Raw genomic sequence first — 27,628 nt, 5'->3', positions numbered from 1 at the left:
ATTAATAAATTCAAACCTCCTTTCAAAATTACTAAAATTGGTAAATATTGGATCGCTTTTACCGTTTTATACTACGGTCTAATTTTTATTTTTGGTTTGATTATTGCCAAAAAGGAATTCAGATCAAATTATTATAGCTAGTTTACTATGAATATTGACTTGCTTTCTCACACATACCGTAAATAATATCGTACATGTTAAAAAAAACATATTAAATGGACTTCGGCTTTGTACGTAGATTAGAGATCGTGCGGGTGACCATGATGTCCCATTCCCCTACCAATACAAGTTTAATCTCATTATTTTATTTGCCCTACACGACTTTATGCATATTTTATTTTGACTCAAAAACATGAACACAACTCACTTTCTTCCCTGGTTTTCCAATCGGTCAGAGAGTTTGCCGGATTTAGATCGGATCAAGCTGCTGAATTATTCCAATTCCACATGAATTATCAATTAAATTAAAGTATGATCAGAGGATCCTACTTAACAGCTTCCATTCCAATTTCCAATCATTTTATAATCAGAAATTAAATTTGGGGGAAGTTGGCTTGGAACCATTTAATCACAAATGGTGGTCCATTTGGTCATATGTTAGGTCGGACAACAAAGAAAACATGAGGTTATATCAATATGCAGACGAAGACATGCACATTATTATAGCTTATTAATTTATGTTAATACTGATAAACATGAGTTAGGGCACTTGATAAGGTAGAGTGTTCGCCTCATTGCATCTAAATTCAGATTTTTCATTTGTAAGTGAGATTTTGTATGTTCAATTTTCATCAAAAGTGAATTTAACCACATTATTGGTAGTCCATTGTGAGGTTAATCTCACTCCCTTCTACTTAGTATAAATAATATTTTTTGTTAAAAAAAAAAAAAGCAGACTTTTCACCATAAACTAGAATAGTTTACAATATTATTTTTTTCAAAAAAAAAAAAAAATGTATAAGCTCGAGCCGGCTACAAGAATCACAACTATAGACGTAAAAGTTATAGCAATGAAACTACATATTGGCTTGTACATTTGGTCAAAATGACAAAGAAATAAATGATGAGTATAAGATAACTTTTTTGAAGTATCAAATAGCAGTTGTACAACTGAGAAGTCAATAACCCGTTTTATAACCACGTCGTTTTTGGGGGTTTGATTTTCATGTGTTATGTTTAAGATGTGAAGGGAAAATATGAAGAAGAAATTTAAAATTTAAAATAGAAATTTAAAAATCTAAATTGAAATTTTTATTAAACGAGTCGATTTAAAAAGCATCTGAGCGAAAGCCTTCGCCAGCGGATTATCGGCCTAAGGCCCAAAATACCAAAAAGCCCACCTAGGCCTGGTCCTACCAGCCTACAACGGAGGAGTCCATCAAACAGTTTAGCCAAACGGCCCAAGCAATTTGTTCACACTTCACAGGGAGCTCAATGCAATTTTAGAAACATTACGGGATGAAAAGTGAAATTATGCAAACCTCAGGCCAGCCTTATCCCTCTGCTCAAACAGTCGTCTCTCCCGCTGCTCTGCAATTCTTTGCATGCTCAAAAGTTCGAATACAATATCAAAACCAGCAATGGTGTGCACGCTGTTCACATCTGTGGCTCAATCTTCCTTCTCCTTCTTATCAGACTCACCCAAGCCAACTTCCTACAAAACCCAAATCCCCTCCCTTTTTCTCGACGGCCGCAGAAGCTTCACCGCCGGCTTCTCGCCGCGCCGATCGACCCAGCTTTCATGGCCCAGAAACGTCAGAAATCTGCCGTACATTTGCTTTTTCAGCGGCGGAGGAAAGCCCAAAGGCGATTTCCAAGAAAAGGTACTCGCTTTCAGCTTCAACCAAGTGAACCCAGATTAAGAAGAGAGAGTTTCAACTTTAAAGTAATCATCTTTGGGTGAAACTATCAGGAAAATGAATCGCAGTGGCGGATTTTGAAGCGGTGGGATGTGCCCTGGGAATGGCAAACGGCGTCGTTAACATCGCTTGCTTGTGGGCTGAGGTGGGTTTAGTGTTTAATTAGCTTATTAATGTTACTATAATTGTGCTTAATTCAATACTGGATTATATATCACAATTCAGAAGACGAAAGATTAATTTTTGTCCCAGGCAGTTTTGTTTTGACAGGACTGGTAGAGGCAGCAGCTATACCGTATTTAGGCATTCGAATTCAGGATTTGAGTTTGGATGAGAAGGCAGAGATACTGTTTCTTGATCAAGGGTAATGCGTAATCGCATTGTAATTCTACTTGTAGGAGCTGTTTTGCAGTGTTTATAACCGTGCTTTGCGAATTTCGACATGGTCTGATTGGTTTGGTTATTGTTTCGCTAGTATTACAACTGCAGCTGTACTTGCTGTTCTATATACCGTTGCCAACACTTACCAACCACTGCCTGAAGATGTTTATCGCTACGGTACTGATTTTTCCAATTTATTTCTTTATCCTAGAACGAAAACACAAACACAAACACACTCGTAAATTTTCTTCTTGTTGGATTGTCGTTCACCCTGCTCACTGTTAATTGCTTCACTGCAAAGCGGTGGCAAAGGGTTCCCGTTGTACCATTATTTTGGTAAATGTCTCAATGAGATAACTCTTGTTGTAGCTTATATATAGAATGTGTGAATTGTTGAGTCCCAATGAATTATCTGTATTTCTTCCGTTAACATATAGTTGCGAAATTTAGATTTGAAAGCTCATCATTGCCAGATTCTGGTTTGTCAAAGCCTATATCTAGACTGTGGCCAATTGAGTTAATTAGCTATTACCATTTCTGATAAAGAGATAATGAGCTATTACCGTTTCAGATTTGAAGGAACCTTTCAATCTACAGAAGGGATGGCTATTGTGGGCAGGGATTGGTTTTGTTGGTGCCATAGCTGCTATTGCAGTGACAGGGGCTGCATTGTCCTTGTTGAGAGGGGAGAGCCCAGAACGAGAGGTTTGAATTATTCAAATTTATCTTATTATCTCTTTATCTCATTATAGGATGCAATGGACACTGGATTAAATTAATAAGCAAATTATTTTTTTTAATTATAATTTTAATGTGACCATATGTTTTATTCATTTTGACATGATTTCAGAAGGACGCTCTCGTAAGTTTGCTTCCACTGATTGGATCTTCCGGTATTAGGTACTTTACAAGGTCCTTTCTTTTTCATCACTAGAACTTGAGGATTAAGCAAATTGATTAAGCTCTTGTTAATGTTGGTTGCAGCACTGCTTGCTTGCTAGGCATCACTGGAGTTTTGGCTCCAATTCTTGAAGAAACTGTGTTTCGTGGGTTTTTTATGGTCTCCATGACTAAATGGTATACTTCCCTTTTTCTCTGTTTAATAGAGTTGCATAATATGCCTAAAATGATTGAGTATTTCTATCTAAATTTCTCTAATAAACGTGCACAGTTCTTCCCCAAAGCTTGCCTGCAATTGTTTATAAATATTCCCGGTAATTACTACCCGTAGAATTGGTTATAAGTTTTGGAAAATTGTGGGCTAGTTTAACTAGGAAGTTGCCATCCAGACAATGTGATTTGGTTCACTCCTAAAACTTATTTTCTGAGTTAATCAACCAGAATCGGATATTTCTACTAACAAGAGCAAAGCCGGAATAGTGTAGAGGATAAGAAATATATGGTAGAAGAAACTGCTTTTGAGGTACTTATGTAGGAGAATGGCAGAATCATACAAAATTTTTACATAAGGTTTCGGGGAGTTGGCTGAGCATGGGTTTAAAACTTTTTAGTTTCACTTGTTTTAGTATAGTTGCATTTGTTGGTCTCAAGTGTTCGTTCGTGAGTATCTTATTGCCATTGAAAATGTGTTTTGCAGGGTACCTACACCAGTGGCTATTGTAATAAGTGCAGCTGTATTTGCACTTGCACATCTCACTCCTGGAGAGTTTCCCCAGCTGTTTGTGCTAGGTAGCATGTCTACCAAAGAAATCAAATCATATTTGTGCATCACCTCGGGCGCACATTAATGTACTTCAGGTTTCATCAAACACATTTTTATCTCATATACTTTATGGTCTGTATAGGCATTGCTCTGGGATTGTCGTATGCTCAAACTCGCAACCTTGTAACTCCCATCACAATACATGCTCTCTGGAACTCAGGAGTGATCTTGCTTCTGACCTTACTTCAGGTAAACAAGATTTCGGAGTATGTAAGTTATGGTTATAGTTGAGTCCGAATTCCGAAGCTGAAGGGTAAGCATCAAGTACTCTTTTTCTTTGCTAAAACCAATCTTCTTGTTTATGTGACAGCTACAAGGGTACGATATCAAGGAACTGTTGCAGACAACCTGATAGGATAGTAGTTGAATATGTATTACGTTGATGGTAATCGACACAGAGGATTGCTTAAAAGTCGTCAAAAATCAGGATCTTTAATCTTTTTGGTGCTTGTTCCAGATCAATAGGCAAAAGTTAATATGTATTAGAGGCATTAAACCTACTTTCGGCTCTACCAGTGGTGACACAGAACGTACAAACAATGTACTGTGGGATTGCTTTCATATATACCATTTACGGCGTATAGTGTATTACTTTTGTTTGACTAAGTTCTCTTTTTTGGTTTGGTTGTTGACTAAGTTCCAAGTGTCACGGGCCATATGTTGCAAACAAAGAAAACGCCCAAGACATCATATATCTAAGCCCATAAAGCCTTGTCTTCATAGAAGCTTCCGGAACATCCCGGAAAAATCGAGAACATGGCGGAGCGTTCAAGATAATCTAGGGCATTCCGGAACAATCCACACAAGTGTACAAATTCAAGCCTCACCTAGAACAATCTAGATTAGGCAAGTTGTATCTAGAACTATACTAGATATTTTTGGATGTAAGTAGGGAATTCTAGAACCCTCCATTGAGGAGGTTACTTAGGCCTATAAATAGGAGGCAAGGCCATTTGGCCAAAGCATCCAAGAATTGTAAGCAATTGTAAAGTTCTCCTAAGTTTCAATACAAAGCTTCCATTCTCCCATCTTCTAAGTGATTTTGGCATTCTCCAAGCTATCTTAGCTTTCTTAGTGATTCAATCCGGGGAAGCGAGGCTTCAAAGGCTTACTTAGCTTGTTCATCGAGGTATTCAAGTCTAAGTGCCGCACGGGCGGAAGGCTTAAAGAGTCATCCTGTGACAGCTGAGCTGGTATCAGAGCCAAGCTCGTGAATCACTGAAGGAAAGTAGGATATGGCAAGTGGAGAGATGGTGTCCGGAGTCTCCGATATAAGGGAGCGTACTGCCGAGGTCCAAGACGTTGCCAAGAGCAAGCCAAAGTTAAAGGACTTGCAAGCATCGATGGAGACCATGGAGGAGCGACTTGAGAAGGTGGAACAAACCATACTCGAGTTCGATACTTGACTTGATGAGGACGTTGTCGACAAGGAGGAAATCCAAACCATGGTGGACAATGGTAAGGATGAACTGCGTGGCTTCGTGGAAGGGCTACGAGATGAGCTCCTTGGCGCCCTCAACACCATGGCAGACAAGATGCGGAGGGAAGTCCAGGTTCACCTTGACAACATAGAGGCAAGGTTTGTGGCGCTTCAAGAAGAGATAAAAGACACAAGGGAACTTAAGGGAGATGTGGCGTTTTGTAAAGAAGCAGTCGTGAAGCAATTCGTGCAAGGGCCGAGGGAAATCAAGGCGTTGGACTCCAAGGTAATCGACTCCTTTAAACCCAAATCCTATAATGGGAAAAGGGAAGCAAAGGAGCTCGACACATTCGTGTGGAACGTGGAGCGATACTTCAAGTACCTGAAGCTTGAAGATGACGAGTCCAAAATCGCAACGGCAACCATGTTCTTAGCTGACAATGCCCTTATGTGGTGGCGTCGTCGGAGCATGGAGATTGAGCAAGGTATGTTCTCCCTCACCACTTGGGATGAATTTAAGAAAGATCTTATGTTGCACTTCTATCCCCAAAATGCCAAGTACGAAGCCAAGGAGAAACTAAGGTGGCTCAAGCAAACGGGGAGCGTCAAAGACTATGTCAACACCTTCGTGAGTTTGTTATTCGAGGTGCCCAACATGTTAGAGGAAGACAAGCTCATGTACTTCATGAGTGGACTGCAAAATTGGGCAAAACTCGAACTACAAAGGAGACACGTGCAAACATTGTCTGATGCCATTGCCGCCGCCGAATCCTTGATTGAGTTTAGATCAAGCCACCAAGGTGATTCCAAGTCCACGGGGAAGAGGGGTAACCATGAGAAAAGTGGGGGAGCACATAAGCCGAAGGATAAGGCTGAGACAAGCAAAGGGGCTGAGACAAGTAAACTGAAGGAGAAGAAAGCCGATAAGCATAACAAAAGCAAGGGTAAGTCTTGGCAACCCACTTGTTACTTATGCGACGGCCCTCACATGATGCGAGATTGCCCACAAAAGAAGGCCCTTAAGGCCATGACTTTCAAGGAGGACAAGGCCGAGGAGAGTAACGATGCAAGGATGGGATGCATCCGTCTGCTGAATGTCATCCAAACAACCCTTCCACAACCTAAGGCTCAAGTTGAGGGAGAATCATTGTTCGTCGACGTCAAGACTGGTGACAAGACGACGCGTGTGTTGGTGGACACGGGAGCAACCCACAACTTCATGACGTCGGAGGAAGCTATAAGGCTTGGCCTCCGAGTCACAAAGGAGCCCGGTAGCGTGAAGACGGTAAATTCCGCTACCACCCCCATTGTCGGAATTGCGCGCAATGTACAAGTAGACATTGGCGCATGGAAGGGAAAGATCGACTTCACCATAGTCAAGATGGACGACTATGGCGTAGTCATTGGGTTAGAGTTCATGGACAAGGTACGAGCCTTTCCCATTCCCTTCTACAATATTTTCTGTATCTTGGACGACGGAAGACAACCTTGCCTGGTGTCATTGGAGAGGCAAGCCAAGAAGTGTACCCAGCACTTGTCGGCAATTCAATTTGCCAAGTCCTGGAATAAAGGCGAGGCCACATTTCTTGCAACCCTAATGTTGAATGAAGGGGAGGAGAAGCACGGGCCTTTGCCGAAACAAGTGGAAGCAGTTCTTATGGAGTTTGCGGACGTGATGCCTAAGGAACTGCCAAAGAAGTTGCCACCAAGGAGAGAGGTCGACCATGCGATTGAGTTGGAGCCTGGTGCTAAGCCTCCCTCCAAATCACCTTATAGGATGTCGCCACCCGAGTTGGAAGAATTGAGGAAGCAACTCAACGAGCTACTTGATGCTGGCTACATCCAACCCTCTAAGTCTCCATATGGTGCACCCGTCTTGTTCCAACGCAAGAAAGAAGGTAGCCTAAGGTTGTGCATCGACTATCGAGCATTGAACAAGATTACCATCAAGAACAAGTACCCACTTCCGTTGATCGCCGACTTATTCGATCAACTTGGTGAAGCAAGGTACTTCACAAAGTTAGATCTTCGATCAGGATACTACCAAGTGAGGATAGCCCCTGGAGACGAATCGAAGACGGCAATGGTGACCAGATATGGATCGTTCGAGTATAAAGTCATGCCATTTGGTCTGACCAATGCCCCTGCAACATTCTGCACATTGATGAACAAGGTATTCTATCCTTATCTTGATAAGTTTGTCGTGGTTTACATTGATGATATTGTTATCTATAGTAAGACATTGGAGGAGCATGTCAAGCACTTGCGCATAGTGTTCAAGACCCTTCGGGAGCATGAACTCTATGTCAAGAAAGAGAAATGCTCATTTGCCACAAAAGAAGTAGAATTTCTTGGCCACAAGATAAAGGAGGGGAAACTTATGATGGAAAAGGGCAAGATCAAGGCCATTCAAGAGTGGGAACCGCCGACCAAGGTACCAACACTACGATCCTTTCTGGGGCTAGCCAACTACTATCGGAGATTCATTAAAGGGTATTCAGCCATAGCGGCACCCTTAACCGACCTTCTTAAGAAGAACAAGGCATGGGAATGGACAGACCGGTGTCAAGAGGCCTTTGAGAGGTTGAAGAAGGCCCTAATGGAGGAGCCTGTACTAAGGTTGCCCGACCTTAGTAAGCCATTCGAGTTGCACACTGATGCTTCCGACTTTGCCATAGGAGGAGTGTTGATGCAAGAGGGACATCCGATAGCCTATGAAAGTCGCAAGCTAAACAATGCCGAGAAGAGGTACACGACCCATGAAAAGGAGATGACCGCCATCGTCCATTGCCTTAGAGTTTGGAGGCATTACTTGCTTGGTACTCCCTTCATCATCAAGACGGACAACGTTGCCACTAGCTACTTTCAAACCCAACAAAAGCTCACACCTAAGCAGGCAAGGTGGCAAGAGTTCTTAGCGGAGTTTGATTACAAGCTAGAGTACAAGCAAGGAAAGGAGAACGTGGTGGCCGATGCTCTAAGTAGACGAGTAGAGTTAATGGCTACGGTACTTAAGCCGCAAAGCCATCTCTTGGGCCGTGTCCGAGAAGGTTTGTCACATGACGTCCAAGCCAAGAACATTGTGGAGTTTGTCAAGGATGGGAAGACAAGAAGGTTTTGGCTTAAGGACGGCCTGCTATACACCAAGGGCAAGCGGATCTATGTCCCAAAATGGGGAAGCTTAAGGAAAGAAATCCTGAAGGAGTGCCATGACTCAATGTGGGCAGGACATCCTGGCACTCACCGCACGTTGGCTTTGGTGAGCGATGCTTATTATTGGCCACAAATGCGGGATGATGTAGATTCATACGTGAAAACTTGTCTTGTGTGCCAACAAGACAAAGTGGAACAAAGGCAACCGGGAGGACTGTTGGAACCACTTCCCACCCCATCAAGACCATGGGAGTGTTTAACCATGGATTTCATCACACATTTGCCCAAGTCTGATGGATGTGGATCTATCTTCGTCGTGGTCGATAGATTCACCAAGTATGCCACTTTCATACCCGCACCTGTGGAGTGCACAGCCGAAGTAGCTGCACTCTTGTTTCTAAAGCACGTGGTGAAGTATTGTGGAGTTCCGAGGAGCATAGTCAGTGATCGAGATGCTCGCTTCACGGGTAGGTTTTGGAAGGAGCTCTTCAAGCTACTTGGCTCAAAGTTAGACTTTTCCACCGCTTTTCATCCCCAAACTGATGGACAAACGGAGCGGGTTAATGCATTGTTAGAGACTTATTTGCGGCACTATGTTAGTGCCAATCAACGAGATTGGGCTAAGTTACTTGATGTTGCCCAATTCTCTTATAACTTGCAACGTTCGGAGTCGACGGGGAAAAGTCCGTTCGAGTTGGCTATAGGGCAACAACCCTTGACCCCGAACACGGTCGTGACTGGCTACACGGGGAATAGTCCAGCCGCTTTCAAAACCGTTAAGGAGTGGCAATTAGCCCACGAACTTGCTCGAGCTCATTTGGAGAAGGCTTCAAAGAAGATGAAGAAATGGGCGGATCGTAAGCGAAGGAATGTGGAGTTCCAAACCGGCGACCAAGTCTTTGTGAAACTTAATGCATCTCAGCACAAGAGTACTCGTGGCTTGCACAAGAGCTTGTTGCGGAAATATGAGGGACCATTCCCTATCATCAAGAAGGTTGGCAAAGCCGCTTATGTCGTGGAACTCCCACCTCGTCTCAAGTTTCACCCGGTGTTCCATGTGAGCAACTTGAAGCCTTATCATGCAGACAATGAGGAACTAAGCCGAGGTGAGTCTCATCGAGCACCCCCTTTGATGACGGAGGCATTTGACAAAGAAGTGGAGAGCATCGAAGCCAAGCGTGTCGTGGTGCGACCAAGACAACCAAAGCATGTGGAGTACTTTGTCAAATGGAAAGGGCTACCATACTCCGAAGCAACCTGGGAGAATGAGACGTCCTTATGGCAATATAAGGACCTGATTAATACATTCGAGAGGCAAGAGTCGACGAGGACGTCGACGGCTTAAGTGGGGGAGGATGTCACGGGCCATATGTTACAAACAAAGAAAACGCCCAAGACATCATATATCTAAGCCCATAAAGCCTTGTCTTCATAGAAGCTTCCGGAACATCCCGGAAAAATCGAGAACATGGCGGAGCGTTCAAGATAATCTAGGGCATTCCGGAATAATCCACACAAGTGTACAAATTCAAGCCTCACCTAGAACAATCTAGATTAGGCAAGTTGTATCTAGAACTATACTAGATATTTTTGGATGTAAGTAGGGAATTCTAGAACCCTCCATTGAGGAGGTTACTTAGGCCTATAAATAGGAGGCAAGGCCATTTGGCCAAAGCATCCAAGAATTGTAAGCAATTGTAAAGTTCTCCTAAGTTTCAATACAAAGCTTCCATTCTCCCATCTTCTAAGTGATTTTGGCATTCTCCAAGCTATCTTAGCTTTCTTAGTGATTCAATCCGGGGAAGCGAGGCTTCGAAGGCTTACTTAGCTTGTTCATCGAGGTATTCAAGTCTAAGTGCCGCACGGGCGGAAGGCTTAAAGAGTCATCCCGTGACACAAGGAAGACGTACAAACAAAAGAGAAAATAATGAGAAAATAAAGAAGGAAAATATTATGATATAAGTAGTATTGTTGTATTCCAAGATGTCATTGGCCCGTGTTTCTCACTTGTTTGTTGATAAAAATGTACATGCAACCTTCTTAATTGGAAAGGTTATGCAATGGTCATGGGCGCATTGGTTAGAACAGATGTGCACATCTTATACATTTGAAAATAAATCTCTTTCCTCTTAGTTTAGATTAGCTTAAATAGAGTATCGTATCAATTCCAGATAAAAAGTGAGATACTTTAGTCTTGAAATTCCGATTTAACTAATTATTTCCTCTTAACGAAGTAATAGGGTCAATTCACCTTCATCAGTTCACACAGTGACACAAATTAACATAATCTAGGCAAATATTAGGATTTAAGTGATGTAATTATGAGATACATAATTTTTTGGGAATTGCTATTAGTATTCCAAAAATCTCATTTTGCACTTTAAATTTTCTATAATTAAAAAAAAAAATACACTTGTGAGGAGTGTAGAATGAGATTTTTAAAGTGTTAATAACAATTTTCTTTTTTATACAAACGATATTAAAGGAGAATTTGAACACATAATTTTTCGAGAACATAGATAAACCTCTTAACCATTTCAATTATAAGCTGATAGTGAATATTAATGAATATTAGGCATCAACTACAAGTGAGTGCGGTTGGTAAAATTCATAAACCTTGTTAAGTGAGTGTTAGGTTGGCCCTTTGCCAATTTACATGGTAGAGTTAATGAATTGTTGAAATGGAAGGGTGTGGGGGGTTTATAATGTTTCACGTAGAAAGAGGTGTACAGATGCTTGGGGTTGAAGAGTTTGACCCTTTTTTTTAAAGACTTTGGTTGCATGCTTGGGGAAGTAATTCTAGGTCAATCAGCAGACAAAATGGGTTCCAACCGAGGGTAAGAAATTTGGGGAGTTACACTGACTTTGGAGTCCCCAAGTTTTGGCATTTGACTCTGTGAAAACCCATTTTTCACCTTAAATACTTGATTACTAGAGTACACTTGCCAACCAGCACAGCAGAGTAGACCTTGTTTTTAAGCAAACTCAAGTACTGTATGACCAACTGGACTTTGAAACTGATTCATATTTATTTTAAAAAATGAGCCTGGTCCCTTAGTAACATATTATTGCCTCACACCTCAAGTATTTCGCTTAGACAAGGTATTCATAAAACTAATAAATAATATCAGATTAATTAACAAAAGATAATGCTAAGGAGATCAAATTCTTAAACCAAATTTTGTAAACTAAGTAATGTGGCTGTTGATGATTGTATTATTACTTAAGTGTTAAAAACCTATAGCTTTCTTTCCCGACCCATATATGCTTATTACGACACAACAAGCAATTATAAGATACGATTTTCGTGAAATACTTGGCAAGTTAATATTCACTGTAACTGGTCTAGTGATATTAGTTTTGACTTTGGGATGAAGTTTAGAATTAAAAAAAAAAATGCAAAGGAGACGTTCATGAGTGGGACTCTTTCTAAACTCTATCACCTTATATTTCTCACTTTTGAGAGAGCCTCCTTAGCATTTCTCTTTAAAAAAATGACATTGTGAAATAATAAATAAGTTGGCTATTTACACTAATAACATGACTTGAATGTGACAATTTTTTTTTTCAGTCACTTAATCATGTAGTTGTATTGTATAACTTGTATTTTTCATCATATATTGTCATAAAATTTATTGCAAATGGCTTGTAGATTAGTTGGTTAAAAGCATTCGTCCTTGCACCGGAGGTCCCATATTCGAATCACCTTCTTTATAGTTTAATGTATATTGTCCTATCATTCGTTAAAATAAAAAATATAAAAAAGGGCAGTCATAAAACCTAATGTTGAGGTATATAAAATATCTCTTAAAAAAAATCCAAATACAATGACCACATGGACACTTAGTATGCATAGTCAATTGAAACCTTATCACAGGTAAGCAAATCCTATCTACGTCACCTCCACGCGATAGGTATCAAAACCTATATATCCACATTACCTACACTTTTGGTATCAACCTCATCCACATACCTACACATTTGGTATCAAACCAATCCACATTACTAATATATAAGACTCAAATCTCTATTGATTTTTAAGCTAAAAATCAATTTGTACCACATAAATAACATTAAATTAGAAAAGTATTGCTGACAAAGAAAAACTGTAGAGGGTAAAGTAGGCATGAAACAAAATCATAAATGAGAACTCTAAGCTATTAATTGCCCTCATTATCTCAATATGATATATTTTTTAACATGAAAAAAATAGTCAAAAGATGTGTGGGTTTTTCCTAAAATATTCTAATGCAATTGGGTTGAAATCTGCTTTTCTATAGTTTTCATCATATATAATCATGAAGTTATATAACTATAGTGACACAAAATTAAACATGCATTACAGCACGGAAAATTAGAAAAGAAAAAATTGAGGGCAACACGGGCAAGAAGTTGTATATTTAACATATAACCATCAACATAATCATTGAGGGATTAGCTTTCCTACTACCTGTAAAAACTATTGTAATTAATTTGAAATTTCCAGATAAGATGAGTAAATACTAATTAATTAACTTAATTAAGTCTCTGACTCTGATCAGTTTCTGAAAGATAGGTGGAACGATTCTCCTGAAAGGTCAAACACATAATTTCACCATATCTACATGTAAAACGTAACCTGTATTGTGTATCTATCCAGGGCAAGTGGTCCATATTGGCTAGATTTGGAGGGTAATAGCCAGCTGATAAACCTGCAGATGAGTGAGATAATGACGCTAAAGTTATTCAACCTATTGAACCTGACAAAGTCAGTGGAATAGAAGCTCTGGGAATGGAATAGAAACGGGAATTTCGGATTCTGAGAAACTAATATAATATCACTTAATTATAATGATGGGATCCTAATAAGTCCTCTCATAGGAATTCAAGTTCTAAAATATTGATACTGTTTGAGCATTGTCTTGGAGGTTGGCTCAGGTCCACGCTTCCAAACACCAATTCAAACACCTCAAATTTAAAACTAGTACTTGCTTGGAAGTTTTCCTTGTCTTGATTTGTAGTGGATAGACCAAAACTTAATTATTACTAATAAACAATCTTTGTAGATTAAACTTAATTAAGTTGGTCACACTAGTGTATTTTTTCAAGTTCAAATCTCTCGTTCTAAAAGTTGAGGAGAAGATCAGGGCTAGTCAAGTTCTCTATAGTAGTGTGCTCATCCTTGTATGGAACTTCGAATGCTCATTTTCGTAGTTTAGATGAATATATGTAGAAAACGCTTTTATTAAAAAGCATATACATTTAAGAAATATTATTTAATAAAAAAAGATTCATAATCCCTATAAGTTGGTGGTGATAATGGGTGGGTTTCCTTGAGATTCCAATACTTGGATTAATAAACAAAACCCTAAATTGGGTTCATTAAGGTCCAAGTTAGAAACAAGGGTCTTCTTGTGGAAATCTATTTTCTTGACTTTCAGCTTTAATTTTTTTTCTTGGTAGGTGTAATTTTAATTTGATTTTGATTCCAATATTTAAGAGCTCCCTTCTAATTTAATTTCAATCTGTACTGCTGTCTGAGACTGTGAAGTAGCCAACGTGATCCTCGCAAGACACACGCACTCATATATATTAAGTCACCAGAAAAGGCGGCTGATCCTTCGGAGGCAGAACCCTCCTCAGGAAGCATATATTTTCCCTACAAATTAACTCCAAACCCTCACCGCCATCTTGAACTCGTTGCTTTCACTCCACCTCCTTACCTCTTCTTCTTCTTCGTTCTCGTTCTGTGTGTTTATCTTTTCTAGCTACAGGTAGGGTTTGCGTCTTACTGCAGTTTCAAGCATATTCAGGTGTTATATATGCACACAGGAGCACTGTAATTAACCTTAACATTAATTTCTTCAGTTTCTCACTGTTGGGTAACTTTAAATAGTTATTGAGAAGCAGTATATACCTACCAGTACTTCAGGGCTTTGTAGAAAAAAATGGATGAGAGAAGTGATAATATTGGAGGAGAAAAAATGGATGAAGTGATGCTGCCAGGGTTTCGTTTTCATCCAACTGATGAGGAGCTGGTAGGGTTTTATCTCAAGAGGAAGGTTCAGCAGAGGCCCCTTTCTATTGAGCTCATCAAGCAACTCGACATCTATAAATTTGACCCCTGGGATCTTCCAAGTAATTTTTCAAAACATAATCTTACATATTCATGCATGACTAAAAGAACTTCCATCTCTGAGTAATATTAATTATATAGCAGCTTTTTCTCTCTTATGTGTTCTTTGATATGCCCACTATGTTTTTAACACTATTACATAGAAGTTTTGAACCTAATATATATCTATTATATATGTTTGTGTATATGTAATCTCTGTTTTTAGGTTAGGGTTTCACTTCCAAATTTGTTCAGAATATACAAGGGCTTTAGTTGCATCTGTTTTGAACAGGTTAGCCATAAACTTTTTAACTAACTTTTTTGCATGATATGTGTAGAGCTGGCAGCTTCTGGGGAGAAGGAGTGGTATTTCTACTGTCCAAGGGACAGAAAATACAGAAACAGCACAAGGCCTAACAGGGTTACCGGAGCCGGATTCTGGAAAGCAACAGGAACCGACCGTCCCATCTACTCATCCGAAGGTGCATGTAGTTCCTCCAAGTGTATTGGGTTGAAGAAATCTCTTGTTTTCTACAAAGGAAGAGCTGCCAAAGGGGTCAAAACCGACTGGATGATGCATGAGTTTCGTTTACCTTCTCTCACGGATTCACTCCCACAAAAGAGATCATCATCGTTCATGGACAAATCTATTCCTGCAAATGTAAGCAAAGAAAAACTATTTTTCTATATATGCATCATTATTTTCACTAAATATTTGATTGTTATATTGTTAAACTGTCAATCTGTTGTTGTCGAACTTGTGAGATTAGTTGACAAAAACATTTCCGATGCTAATATATACACATTGCAGGATTCATGGGCAATATGCAGGATATTTAAGAAAACAAATTCAAGTAGTGCTCACCAAAGAGCCCTTTCTCATCACTCTTGGGTGTCTGTCTTGCCTGAAACAAACACATTTGGTGATCATATGTTAGGCTCCAAAGGTGCACACAATACAACTCATCAACATCATGAGTTTAGTTCAGAGAGCATGTCAATACTGACATCAAAAACCGACTTCTCTGGCAACAACAATGACATACAAATCTCATCCACAACAAGCAACATATCCCCTCTAGATATTTATCTTAACTCATACAAACCCGTAAACCCCTTGATGATGGGTTGCAATGTCAAACTACCCTATCAGTACTTTCCCATTTCCTCCAATTTTCCCAGTGGATCATCAGAGTACTTTTCTAACCCTAGCTTCCCATTTCCATCACCTCTAGAAACTTCATCCGGACAATCAGCGGCAAAATGCACAGTGGATGTGCCCTCGTTGTTGTTAAACATGTCATCCTCGATGCTTGGAGATTACAATGGCAGCAACAACGTCAAGGGCGCCCCTGCAGAGAGTACTAATTTTGACTTTAGTACTACTAATGGAGGCTTTTCGTCGATGGCATTGCCACATCATCATGAGGTCATGCAAGGAAGTAATAATAACCTTGGCAATGTTTATGACAATATAGCTGGGTTGATTAAAAACATTCAAAATGTGAACTCGAACGTGACAGAAGAAAGAGACGATCAACAGTGGGAGACAAGTGCGAGATCAAATATTGGGTTTCCATTGATGAGTAGTTTGCCTTTGCCTGTGGATGTAGGAGGAGGGGATGCATGGAAGTCGAGTTTGACGTGGGACTCTTCGCCATGTCCGACTGAAATGTCCACAACCAGATGCTATACTTAAACTTGTCACGTAATTAGAAACATTGCATAATTACTAATGTTTCTTAGCTTTTTAGTTTGTGCTAGCCATAGGCTATAGCTCATTATTTGATTAAGTTTCGTGTTTGTAGAATTCTTTTTGCTAATTGAACTCCAAAGTGTATGATTAAGGAAATAGAACGTTGATCAGGTTTGACATGTTTGGGGTCCTCTATCAAATTAACTAAGTCATGTCCTCAGACTCGAGAGGCCTAAAAACATTAATCAACATGTTTTGTTTTTTTGTGTTCAAAGCAATAACGTGGATGTTGGATGAAAGCTTTATATATGTACTAAGCATTGGATCATATTTGGACCCAAAAACAAAAAAACCAAAAAATTGGATTAGGATTTGCAATGAGCATAGGCGGGATAATTAACGAGAAAGTTTGTAAGTGGCTTGTAACTCAGTTGATTAAGAGTATTTGCCTCTGCAATTGAGATCCAGTGTTCGAATCTCCCTTCTTGTAGTTTAATGTAAATAATTTGTTAAAAAACAGTCGAAGCTTTGGTCTTGTTTGTCTCTTTATAATGACCTTTTTGGTACATGGGGGGAGACAAGAACCAAGGGAGTATGTACTTTCAATTGGATCCGGAGCCGAAATATTCATGAGAGTCGTTAGAACATGGAGAGAGCAAAATGTGAAGCTGAGATAGGCCCATTTGGATATCAGTCTAAGCCCAACTTTCTTTTTTTCTTATTCTTTATCCAAGAGAATTTTACCAAAACATATTCTTGTATCATTCAAAACATAAAAAAGACCAAAATTTTCTAGACCTCTTCCAAGTTGCGAGAGAGAGAGAGAGAGAGAGAGAGAGAGAGAGAGAGAGAGAGGGAGCTGCTGCTATCCTACAATCTTGTCCACAAAAGGGTTCCTGTTCTTATTCATGAAAGCAACCCGATCACCGAGATCACCTAGTCACTCCGTCATCCTCGAGTCGAGTACATTGATGAAAATGGGTTCCTGCTCTTTTTTACTGCATGATCATGATCATGATCTGTCATACTTTTGAGTCATATTTAATCACTTCAAACAGTTGGGAACCGTAGGATGTTAAAGGTAGGACGAACTAAGAAAGCCTCGCTTTTTAAAGAAAGACGGGACATCCTGCACAGAGAAATTTCGTCACTGCGATTCCTAATTGCCAACTACAAACAAGTGATTCTGATATTGATCAGATCATACCAGGAATGCTGTTATGAGGACCAAAGGGAAAGACTGAGTGCCATTAAGGCTGTTGCTACCACTTTTCCATGAGCTGTTGGTACCGTTTTTCCATGAGGCCCGAAGACCCTGGCACTTTTGTCTTGGGTGAATGAACTCACGACAAATAGGTCGCCAGGCTGAAGCGCTTTTCAGCTTGATCTTGTGTGCTTGAGGGAGACGTAGAAAAACCCTTGTTGTATTAGACTGCGAATACTTTCACTTCATGACAGAAGCTAGGTGGTCATTTACTGTTTCCCTTGAAAAATTGCACTTCTATGTCCCCTGGGGCAAGATGAAACATGTAGAGTTCCCACCATTCACAAGCAGAAACATGTAAAAGCCGTGACATAACTACAATCGCAAATAAAGCTAGTAATCTGACACTACACAAATAATTCGAAAGCGTATATGTTACCACTGAAATACAAAACAGGAAATTCCATGGTAGGATGGATTTCTGAAGAAAATGTACTTAACATCATAACTTAAACCATCCACAACAAAATGTAAAGGTACAAATTGGAACACCTCGAAATAGATCCCATAGCTCACCATAAGCCAAAATCAGTGTAGTCTGAAGCTACTTAGAACTCAGTAGAGTTTCATTTGGTCTTTGAAGCTTGCTTTTCCTTTGCCTTCTGGATCTTCAACACCTTTTTCACAATCTTCTGTTCCTCCACCAGAAAGGCCCTGATGATCCTGCAAACCAATAGAAAGCAACTTGTCTAAATCCCATCGGTGCAACATAACATGAAAAGAAGAAGAAAATGTCGTGATGAAATCAATACACGAACCTTTCTTTGACAGCACCTCCAGACAATACACCTCCATAAGCTCGGTTAACAGTCCTCCGATTCCTAGATAATCTGGACCTCTTATACTCAGTAGGCCTCAAGTGAGGGATCTACAAACAATGACAACAATGTATCGCCACTCAGAACAAACTTAAAGCAACTGGACTATGCAATCATTATGCACAATATTGTTTTGCAAACGGAATGTAAAAGTTCAAGGGTACTTTTTACTTCGAGCTTCGAGAAAAGGTTAAATTCATCCATCTCCACACACAATGGTGAACTGAGCATGATATTGATAATTCTAGCACAAATTATTTGAATCCAATTACACGAGGGTAGATCAACAGTTTCATAAATAGTAGCTCCAACTCTAATGCATAACCTACCAATAACTGGCATTATCGTTGCGGCATATCGCTAAGTAAAAGAACTAAACTTTCATTCATTTGCAAATGCAAAACACTGGGAACCCACAAAAATACAACGAATTCCTATTAAATCAACACAAAATGTGAAAACAAACACAACATTTCGAATTTAAACAAGGCAAATACATACCCCTTGAATCCTCTTGCCAGTAACAGGGCACTTGGGCCCGCTTGCCCTCTTCTTAGTCGTCTGATACACTAGCTTCCCTCCTGTAACACCCAAAACAATCATCAATAAAAGCACCAGAACTTCAATTAACACAAATTAAACAAAACCCACAAATCAAAATACAATCTTAATCTCAAAAAACCATCTTAATCCAACATTTCATATGCAAATAAACACAAATTTGACCCAGAAACGAAGCAAACAGAATTAGGGTTTAAGAGCAGTAATACTTAGCTTACCAGGGGTTTTGACGATCCTGTGCTGGTTGGATTTGGTGGCGTAGCTGTGCCGGGCGCGATATGTGAGACGCTGCACCATTTTTGCAATCGAGTTTCAGCTGTCACTCAGTCTAGGGTTTTGTCGAAGATGAAAGGCTTTATACGAACAATTATTTAATGGATTTGCATAAGATCGGAGGGTTGTAATTAGATCTTTGCTTCTTTGCCACCAATGATTTGATGCGATGTCGTTTTAATAAAAAACTGGACTGCTGGTTAGGCCCACTGTGGTAATGTATTGGGCTAGTTAGGCCCACTAAACCCTATCGGACATTGTTTTGGATCATCGTATCAGTCGATCTAATCGTAGTCAAGTTGGTTATAATAGTGTTTTTCTATTTTGAAGTAAGTTCGAATCTCTTTTCCGGTAAAATATCATTTGTGTCAAAATCATTATAACAACAAGTTGCACTACAAGGTATAATTTGGTCTGGGGGCATATACGGTCTTTATTTTTTAGATATGAACTAAATTCGATTCTACATAGATTTGATGAAAAGAAACAAACAAATCGCATTCGTTGGATTAAAATCATATTTTTGAACCAATCGAACTTGTGTAATGGGATGGTATGAGTCTAGTTTCAAATGTTGATGTCTCATCTTTACATGCGTGTGTATTATGAATAGGTTTGACAGGTACGTTCTAAATTGTTATGATTATGATTATAAGTATATAATGACATGCTAATTTCTTGATAATGATGGCCACAGCCGGCCAATTTATTGACTGAGTATTTTGTTTGTACCCAACTTTACATTATCTTTTACAGTTTTTCTCAAATAAGGAATAAAATCGAGTGTAGTTGTGACAAACTCTGAATATCAGATAACGCATTTCTCATCCACACACTTAATATTTGATCGTATATACAAGTTAAATGATAGGTGTTAACTGTTGCTTTCTTTTTGTCGCTACAAAGAGCGATAATCATTATTTATATATCAAATTGCAGGAGGAGAAAAAGCTTGAAGAAATACAAAGAAGTGGAAATTGTGTGGTGAAGAAGTTCAAAAAGCACCAAGAAGGAAGACTTTAGCGTGATTTATTCATTGCTCAAGTTGAATTAAGGTTGATATAAAGAGTCCTAAACTTGTCAAAACTCAAAAGAGAGCCGTTGGTTTCGGTGTCACGAAAGCTAGAGAGTATAAATTTTGTTCGTAGGAAGGTTCAAGTGGAGCCCTCATTTTTGTTCCCATGTTGTTTTTGACATACTTGAGAGCTCATCGACAGGACTTGCCTTTGAAAACGGTCTTCTAAAGAGAGGAGTCCTTGAGAGGGACCACCCTAAGTATCCTATATTTTTATATGAATTGGGAACAAACATACTCCACATGTAATAGAACACTATCACGCAGTACATCATGTTACAACGAGATTTGAGTAGATGATAAGTTATAAGCATGTTGTAAAACACTGCTGAAAGCGTTTTCGGAAACTTTGGAACATTATAAGTAGCTAAAAAGGCTAGTTGCGACAATAGCCTTTGCTTGTCCTTATTTGATTTGTCACTTAAAACTGATTTCATCATATAACAGTATTTTTTTAATAACGATAAAAGTTAGTAAGTTAAATTGTTAATTATTTAAAAAATCGATGAAAATTAAATTCACATCAGTATGCGTAAACATCATTACTTTCAAATTTGCGTTGCCTGCCGCTCTAAGTGACATTTCACAAACAATTTCGGTCGTCTATTTGTAAAGATTTGGGCCCCAAAAGAATGAAGCCATTCCATTGTCCCAATAAGCCCTCACGTATTTGTCAAACAAACCGACCGAGAATGTCAAAAGCATTGCTTCTTTCTTTTTTATTTGTTGCCTAACAAATAATTCATCTTCCAACAAAATCAGTTAAAAATCCAAATTAAAATATGAAGAGATCTAAGTCCCAAGTAAAGTGAGGAAGAATAAAGAACAAGGACTTAACCTTTGATTCTTGACACGTGTGTACAAATAGGGCGGTGGATTGATTACAACAAAATTGGATTAGGAGAATCTCAGAGAGAAACGTGTCATCATCACGATCGTTCATCAACATATATATATACACACACACACACACACACACATACTGGATTATAATTTATATATAAATATATTCATCAGCAATGCTTGCCGTTTTAAGCAACCAATCAAACAAGGAAAGGTGGCGTTTGTACAGGCTCCTGGGCACCGCTTCCATCACCTAAACCCTAATTTTAATTATTATTTTTTGGATTAAGCCAAACCCCTCTCCCGCTTGGCTTGCCTTAAAAGCCCAGGCAATCATCTTTAGCACTCAAAATTAGACAACTGCATGCACAGCATGACAACACATCTTTTACATGTGTCCCTTCTGGGTTCAAACTTCATACCTAATCCGGGCGTCCGTAGTTTATCATTTTCCTCGTTTTAAGTCTAAACATCATGGCAAAGCTACCCACGTTACGTTACTTAATTAGAGCAGTGTGTCGGTTATTTATATTTGTTTTTGTTGAGATGTATCTTAATTTTGATGTAATCTTCCTTTGTTTTAGTACATACATATTACTACAATCACATCTTAAATCAGATATGCAAATTCATGTGTAATAAGTTTTTCTCGACATAACATTACTAAGAACGTCATTTAAAATTGTGGACCCGTTCTGTGCAAGGGGTCTTTCCGTTCTCAGTGATTGAGTGAAATGTGAAGGGAAAACTATGAAAATGAAAGGACCTTGCACAACTTTGACAGACAAGTGAGGATCATAAGTATGGAAATGGTGGATTTGGTGATGTCAGAAGGGAGGCATTAATATTATAAGGCCAAAGAACAAGTTTGATGAAGGAGATTATTAATTTTTGTTTGCTGGTCCCAAATCTATCCCAATTTAAAGAGTCACGGGGACTCGGTTCTAGATCTCGACCTGATAATCTTATGCCCAATCTCATAAAATTTAATTACCACTAATCTTTTTTTATCTCCTCCTACTTACATTTGTGCTGAATGATTTGGAGGTTCTCCAATAGTATCTCGAACCAACAATGGGGAAGGATTCTCGTCGGATTATTTTTCTAAGGATCTCAGGGATCGTGTAATCATGTTCGTTCATCGTACATTGTGCGGTTAGAAATCATTTTAAATTTTAAATTTTAAATTAAATATAAATAGTACCTAATGAAAATTGATCGTACGATATACGATGAACGGATATAATCACACGATCTCCGAAATCCTCAGGAAAAGGATCCGGCGAGGATACTTTTCCCAACAATAGTATCTAAATGTGAATAACACAACCTGTCATACCAATAATAGTGTAATACAATATGATTGAATCATGCTTAACTACTCAAAGATGAGTAGGAATTCCTATTCAAAACTTTTCATGTTCAAATCAGAGAGCTTTATGTTTATGATTCAGTGTTCATATTATGATCACATTGTAAAGATCATTTCTGTAAAAAATAAATTAAATCTAAGATCGTTTAGTTAATATATTGTAGCATTGTAGCAAATACATAAAAGGTTCATAATACTTTTACCAATTTCGTTATCTATTTTTATATAATTCAACAACCAAACGAATTTAGTTTTATTTAAATTTTAACGAAGACGATATTTATAAAGTAACTTATAATATAAATTGTTTTCATTAAAAACGTGAAATTTTATAAATCATCAACAAGCAATATTTTTTAATTTTTTTTATAAGAACCCTCACTCATCCTTTAAATAACTAAATATTATTCAAGTTAAAAATTAATTCAATAAAATTAGGAATGCGAGTGCCCTATAATTTAAGACAAACATGGGGAAGGCTTTGCCTTTAAGCTTAATGGATAATATTAAACATTTAAAGGGAATTTAAAATTACCAAACACGAAATTCCCAAAGGATGCTCAGGCCACCCAAAAATGGAAATATCAAATATTATAATCGTTAAGCCACAAGGAAAAAGACTAATCAGCAGCTAGAAAACAAACAAACATGTCCGCATAAGAAAGCAACTTTATATTACTAATGGAAAGCTAAAAACATCGACTAATTAACTTTGCATTAAGAATAATATCTTTCAGCTAAACATATGATTAACTTTCTCTTTAATCGTTATCCTCTCTAATCCCTTCCTCTCGACCTCGCCAAAACAGTAGCAGATCAGTCAGTACTCGGTAGCCTTAATTAACGAACGTGCTAGCGAATTAACAAGAGATGTTTATACTAATAAGCGTGATTAATTAACTTTAATATCTCCCAAAGCTTCCATCTTTCTCTCTGTTTCAGGACGAAGACGACGACCCATTATTGGAAAGGTGGAAACTTGCTCTGCTGCCTTCGTTCAGGGGGTTGGCATTGACATTGTAGCCGGCGATGTGAGCATTCATGGAGTCAAAACCAAGTCTTTCACCATCACCGTTGATCTCACTGACATTTTTGTTCATATTCCCACCGCCGCCTATGCTGCCGTTTCCACCGCCCGATCTCTCCAATCTCCTCCGACCGTGCTTGTTATTGTGCATCCAAACCTTGAAAACTCCCCTCCCAATCCCCACCTCGCTGCAGAAATCCTCCACCAGTCTTTCTTCGCTCTTTTGCAATCTCCACCCCACTTTCTCGGCAAAAGACGACATCTTTTCCTTCTGCTCTTGGCTGAACCTTGTTCTGGATCTCTTTTTCTCACCTGGGTACTTCTCCGTTTTCTTCACAGCCGTCGGATTGAGTTGGTGCTGGTGGGGGTGCTCATCAGACGGCCCAGAGAAGCCGGAACTGAGAGCGAGCAGCATTTGCGGCGGGGAAGCGAAATAGGAGGGGGGCAAGTGGGAGACTGGCGGTGGAGACTGCGGGCTCAAAGTTGGGTTGGGGCTCGAGCTCGGGCTGGGGCTTGAGCTGTGGTTGTAGTGAGCTGGTTTCGGCGCCGGTAGCAGGCGGTGGGGGTTGCGAATAACATTACTTTTGGGTCTGTACTGGTCAAGGCGGTGGAAGTTGCGGTGACAGCCACAAGCGGCGCATTTTAGCGAGGTCGGGTCAGCTGGGTTGGAGGAGGGGGAAGGCATGAACTCGCCGCAACCGTCGAGAGCGTGGCCGCCTAAGCTGGCAGCATGGTTCTTCAGACATTCTTTGTAGGCAACCACCATTGTCGGCGTCGAGTGAGGCTGGAACGCGCCGTTGGTGAAGGATAAGGACCTGCTGCTGAAGAAGTTGGATTTGGGGTCCGACGGCGAGGGCGGTTCGGTGTCCGTATCTGGGGTTTGGATGGTGGCGGTGACAGTGGTAAAGTTCATAGCTCTAGGCGAGAAGATGCATAAGAAACTGATTAGGGTTTTGTTCTTAGGGTGTGAAAGCTCAAAGTTGAAAACTTTAATGGGGTTTTGGAGGATGATTGGGGTGATGAGGGATGTAATGAGAAGTGAAGACAAATATATAGATGGGGTGTTTAGTGGGGGCAGAGATATTTGATGGGAATTTAATCCAATAATTAGTGGTGTACCTAAACCTGTTTTAGCTCCATAAAAACACAGACCAATATTCTCAACCACCTAACTAAGCTAGGGGAAAAAATCTCTCTCATTTCTTGACGGGATGGGGGTTTAATCTGAGGTAACGTATGTCAGTCTGTGGCTTCATGTGTTTGTTGAGAGCAATAAATTAGGCTCTCATTTAATTCTTTTCATTTTATCCTCTTTTATTTTTGGAGAAAATTGCATAAATGGTATTCCTTTTAACCTTTTCAATTGTGTACAATTACTCATGTGAACGAAATTGATTCCTTATCACAGTGATGGAGAAGAATGTCGGCATAGGATAAAAGTATAGATTTAAACTCCGTCAGCTTTCTTATGTAACATTTAATCTAACAAATCTTTCAATTCATTAAAAAAAAAAAAAAAACTAAAGATACGTTCCAAATTGAATACCATACAACTCTTAAAATACTGGGACCTTTCATCACTCAATAGACATCTCACTGCTGCTAAATTATGTGTTTATACAACTTTTTTCTCCTACAAAACTCAGAACTCATCAAACCTAGACCATGCTAGATTGAAATTACGAAAATAGCTTTTACAAAGTGCCCAGCTTCTTGTCACGAGCCATTATCCGACGGAAATGAGAATGAATGGAAGCAGACATATCACATATGTGCTCGAATATAATTCAAAATTTGAGTGGTCAACTGTAAATTTCTTTAGTCTAGGTGATAATTTGATAAATTGGAAAAAATTCATGTACTATTGTGCAAATTTTCTTTGTTCTTATGTAAGTTTGGAATTTTTGGAGTCAGCGATTCAAATTTTGGACACCTGCCACCCAACGAAACGTGTACGTGTCATGCGACTGAGGTTGTACACATAAGATTCGCAGTTCAAAGAGTACATAGTTTTTTAGCACACAGCTAGCTCCCAGTGCCTTCTGGTGCGCATCGTTTTGCTTTGCCTGTGGCTCTGTGGCCCTGTGGCTCTGGGGATTCCCTCCTCCTCTTCTGTGTTGTACCAAACTAAACCAATTTTTGAATACTTTCTTCGCTTTTTGTCTTGGTATAAATCAAAATTTGAAAGTTTATTAGGACTTTGAAATGAATTATTGAGTTGAATAATGTTTAATTACTCAAAGATAAGTAGAACTTCGTACTTAAAATTCTTCGTATTTGAATTACAGAGTTTTATACTTATGATTAGAATTGTTTATATTACGAGTCACCCTGTAAATATCATCTCAGCAAAAAATGAATTAAAACTAAAATCGTTTGGTTAATATATTGTAGCAAATACATAAACGGTTGTAATGTTTTTATCAATTTCGTACATCTGTTTTTATACACTTCGATGACTAAATGACCTTAGTTTTAATTGATTTTTTGCATAGACGATCTTTATATAGTGATTTATAATGTGAACGATTATGAAGTTCAATGAACTAGTAGTGAACAATTGTGAGTAAGAACTCTTACTCATCCCTTAAGTAGCCAAGTATTATTTTTATTAGATTATAAGGATTGGAACATCAAACACACAAGAATTTCAAAGCAATAGCATGCAATGCCATGTATCACTATAGTATTACACAATATTGTTAGAATTACTTTGTCCCACATCGGTCAGAAGGCTTGAGAACAAGTCCTTTAAATATCATTACCCCACTCTAACTAACACCGAGGCCCTTTGTATTAAAACACCACACTTGACGGATTGAACAAGTGGCCAAGTGGGGACAATATCGATCTTGTTGGAGTGGGCCCACAACCCATCTACTTGAAATTTAAGATGGCATCAGAGCCAAGGGACAAGCCTATACTGCCATGTGAACGGGTAGGTCTCCTTTGACCTCGTGTGAATGAGTGAGCCATGACTTGGCTTCACGTAGGCCAAGAGATGCCACGTGAATGGGTGGGTCCCTAACCTGGCTCTACGTGGTTGGCGATGTGTGGAACTTCATGTGTGACCCATAAAATGGGGTCTCATGTGCGAGGGAGTGTTAGAATTCCTATGTCCCACATCAGCCAGAAGGCTTGAGAACAAACCCTTTAAATAGAATTACCCCACTCTAACTATCACCGAAACCTTTTGTATTAAAACCCCACATCTGGCGGATTGAACAGGTGGCTAAGTAGGGACAATATCGGTGTTGTTGGAGTAGGCCCATGGCCCGTCTACCTAAAATTTAAGATCGTATTAGAGTCAGGGGACGGGCCGGTACTGCCACGTGAACGAGTGGTTCCCCTTTGACCCCGCACGAATGGGTGAGCCCTGACTTGGCTCCATGTAGGCCAAGAGATGCCACATGAATGGGTGGGTCCCCATTGACCCCACGCGAACTGGTGAGCCCCGGCTTGGCTCCACGTGGTTGCCAATGTGTGGAACTTCACATGTGACCCATAAAATGGGGTTTCACGTGTGGGGGAGTGTCAAAATTCCTCTGTCTCACATCGGCCATAAGGCTTGAGAACAAGCCCTTTAAATAGAATTACCCCACTTTAACTAACACTGAGGCATTTTGCAATAAAACCTCATACCTGACGAATTATGTAGGTGGCCAAGTGGAAAGAATATCAATGTTGTTGAAGTGGGCCCATGACTTGTGCTAGGTAGGCAGCCACGGGTGGTAACACACTTTTCGCACAACGAATCCATTTCTCCTCGATCACCATTTCTTCCTTAAATCGGAACTGGTCATCAAGAGAGATGAAACCATGCCACATTTTATAAAACGTTAGGCAAAAACCACCAATCAGAGGAATGGAATTTTTGTTACCACAAATCCACAATTTGCCCTCTTTAAATCAGGGCTTAAGACATGAACAAATAACTTATCAAAAACAAGAAATTTAACTTTTATGCACACATGTCTATGTCATCTCATGTTTTTTGCACTATGCTTTATAACGTTAACACGATAATTGATGTTAAATTGTGATATGACAAAGAGTACACGAAGAAAGC

At 39.3% G+C, this 27,628-nt stretch overlaps 4 protein-coding genes and 1 long non-coding RNA gene across 5 annotated transcripts; 2 read left to right on the top strand and 3 right to left on the bottom strand.

The window, feature by feature from the left end:
• Positions 1-1,463: 1,463 nt before the first annotated feature.
• On the top strand, positions 1,464-4,569 carry LOC103950826. Its single transcript, XM_009362066.3, has 10 exons — positions 1,464-1,823; positions 1,913-2,004; positions 2,116-2,223; positions 2,335-2,417; positions 2,812-2,945; positions 3,091-3,140; positions 3,225-3,317; positions 3,838-3,929; positions 4,046-4,152; positions 4,274-4,569. Exons 1-10 carry the CDS (start codon positions 1,545-1,547, stop codon positions 4,313-4,315), a joined length of 1,080 nt encoding a protein of 359 aa, XP_009360341.2. The 5' UTR covers positions 1,464-1,544; the 3' UTR covers positions 4,316-4,569.
• Positions 4,570-14,463: 9,894 nt separating this feature from the next.
• LOC103950953 (protein FEZ) lies at positions 14,464-16,329 on the top strand. Its single transcript, XM_009362216.2, has 3 exons — positions 14,464-14,653; positions 14,969-15,291; positions 15,442-16,329. The coding sequence occupies exons 1-3, from the start codon at positions 14,464-14,466 to the stop codon at positions 16,327-16,329; spliced, it is 1,401 nt and encodes a 466-aa protein (XP_009360491.2).
• Positions 16,330-16,977: 648 nt separating this feature from the next.
• LOC125471621 lies at positions 16,978-17,672 on the bottom strand. Its single transcript, XR_007253737.1, has 2 exons — positions 17,534-17,672; positions 16,978-17,455 (listed from the first exon to the last, which is right to left on the bottom strand). It is a non-coding gene; the product is annotated as an uncharacterized LOC125471621 (long non-coding RNA).
• Positions 17,673-17,918: 246 nt separating this feature from the next.
• On the bottom strand, positions 17,919-19,349 carry LOC103950827 (60S ribosomal protein L34). Its single transcript, XM_009362067.3, has 4 exons — positions 19,188-19,349; positions 18,910-18,989; positions 18,349-18,458; positions 17,919-18,253 (listed from the first exon to the last, which is right to left on the bottom strand). Exons 1-4 carry the CDS (start codon positions 19,264-19,266, stop codon positions 18,157-18,159), a joined length of 366 nt encoding a protein of 121 aa, XP_009360342.1. The 5' UTR covers positions 19,267-19,349; the 3' UTR covers positions 17,919-18,156.
• A 3,832-nt stretch (positions 19,350-23,181) lies between these two features.
• LOC125471620 (zinc-finger homeodomain protein 11-like) lies at positions 23,182-24,793 on the bottom strand. Its single transcript, XM_048572281.1, has one exon. The coding sequence runs from the start codon at positions 24,470-24,472 to the stop codon at positions 23,471-23,473; it is 1,002 nt and encodes a 333-aa protein (XP_048428238.1). The 5' UTR covers positions 24,473-24,793; the 3' UTR covers positions 23,182-23,470.
• Between the last annotated feature and the right edge of the window lie 2,835 nt (positions 24,794-27,628).

This window comes from the organism of the source record quoted next, unplaced genomic scaffold (genome assembly GCF_019419815.1).
Source record: "Pyrus x bretschneideri cultivar Hongxiangsu unplaced genomic scaffold, Pyrus_bretschneideri_v1 Contig6, whole genome shotgun sequence".
Lineage (NCBI taxonomy): Eukaryota > Viridiplantae > Streptophyta > Magnoliopsida > Rosales > Rosaceae > Pyrus > Pyrus x bretschneideri.
Note: the sequence above shows the minus strand (reverse complement) of the source record. Positions and strands in the feature narration are given on the sequence as shown.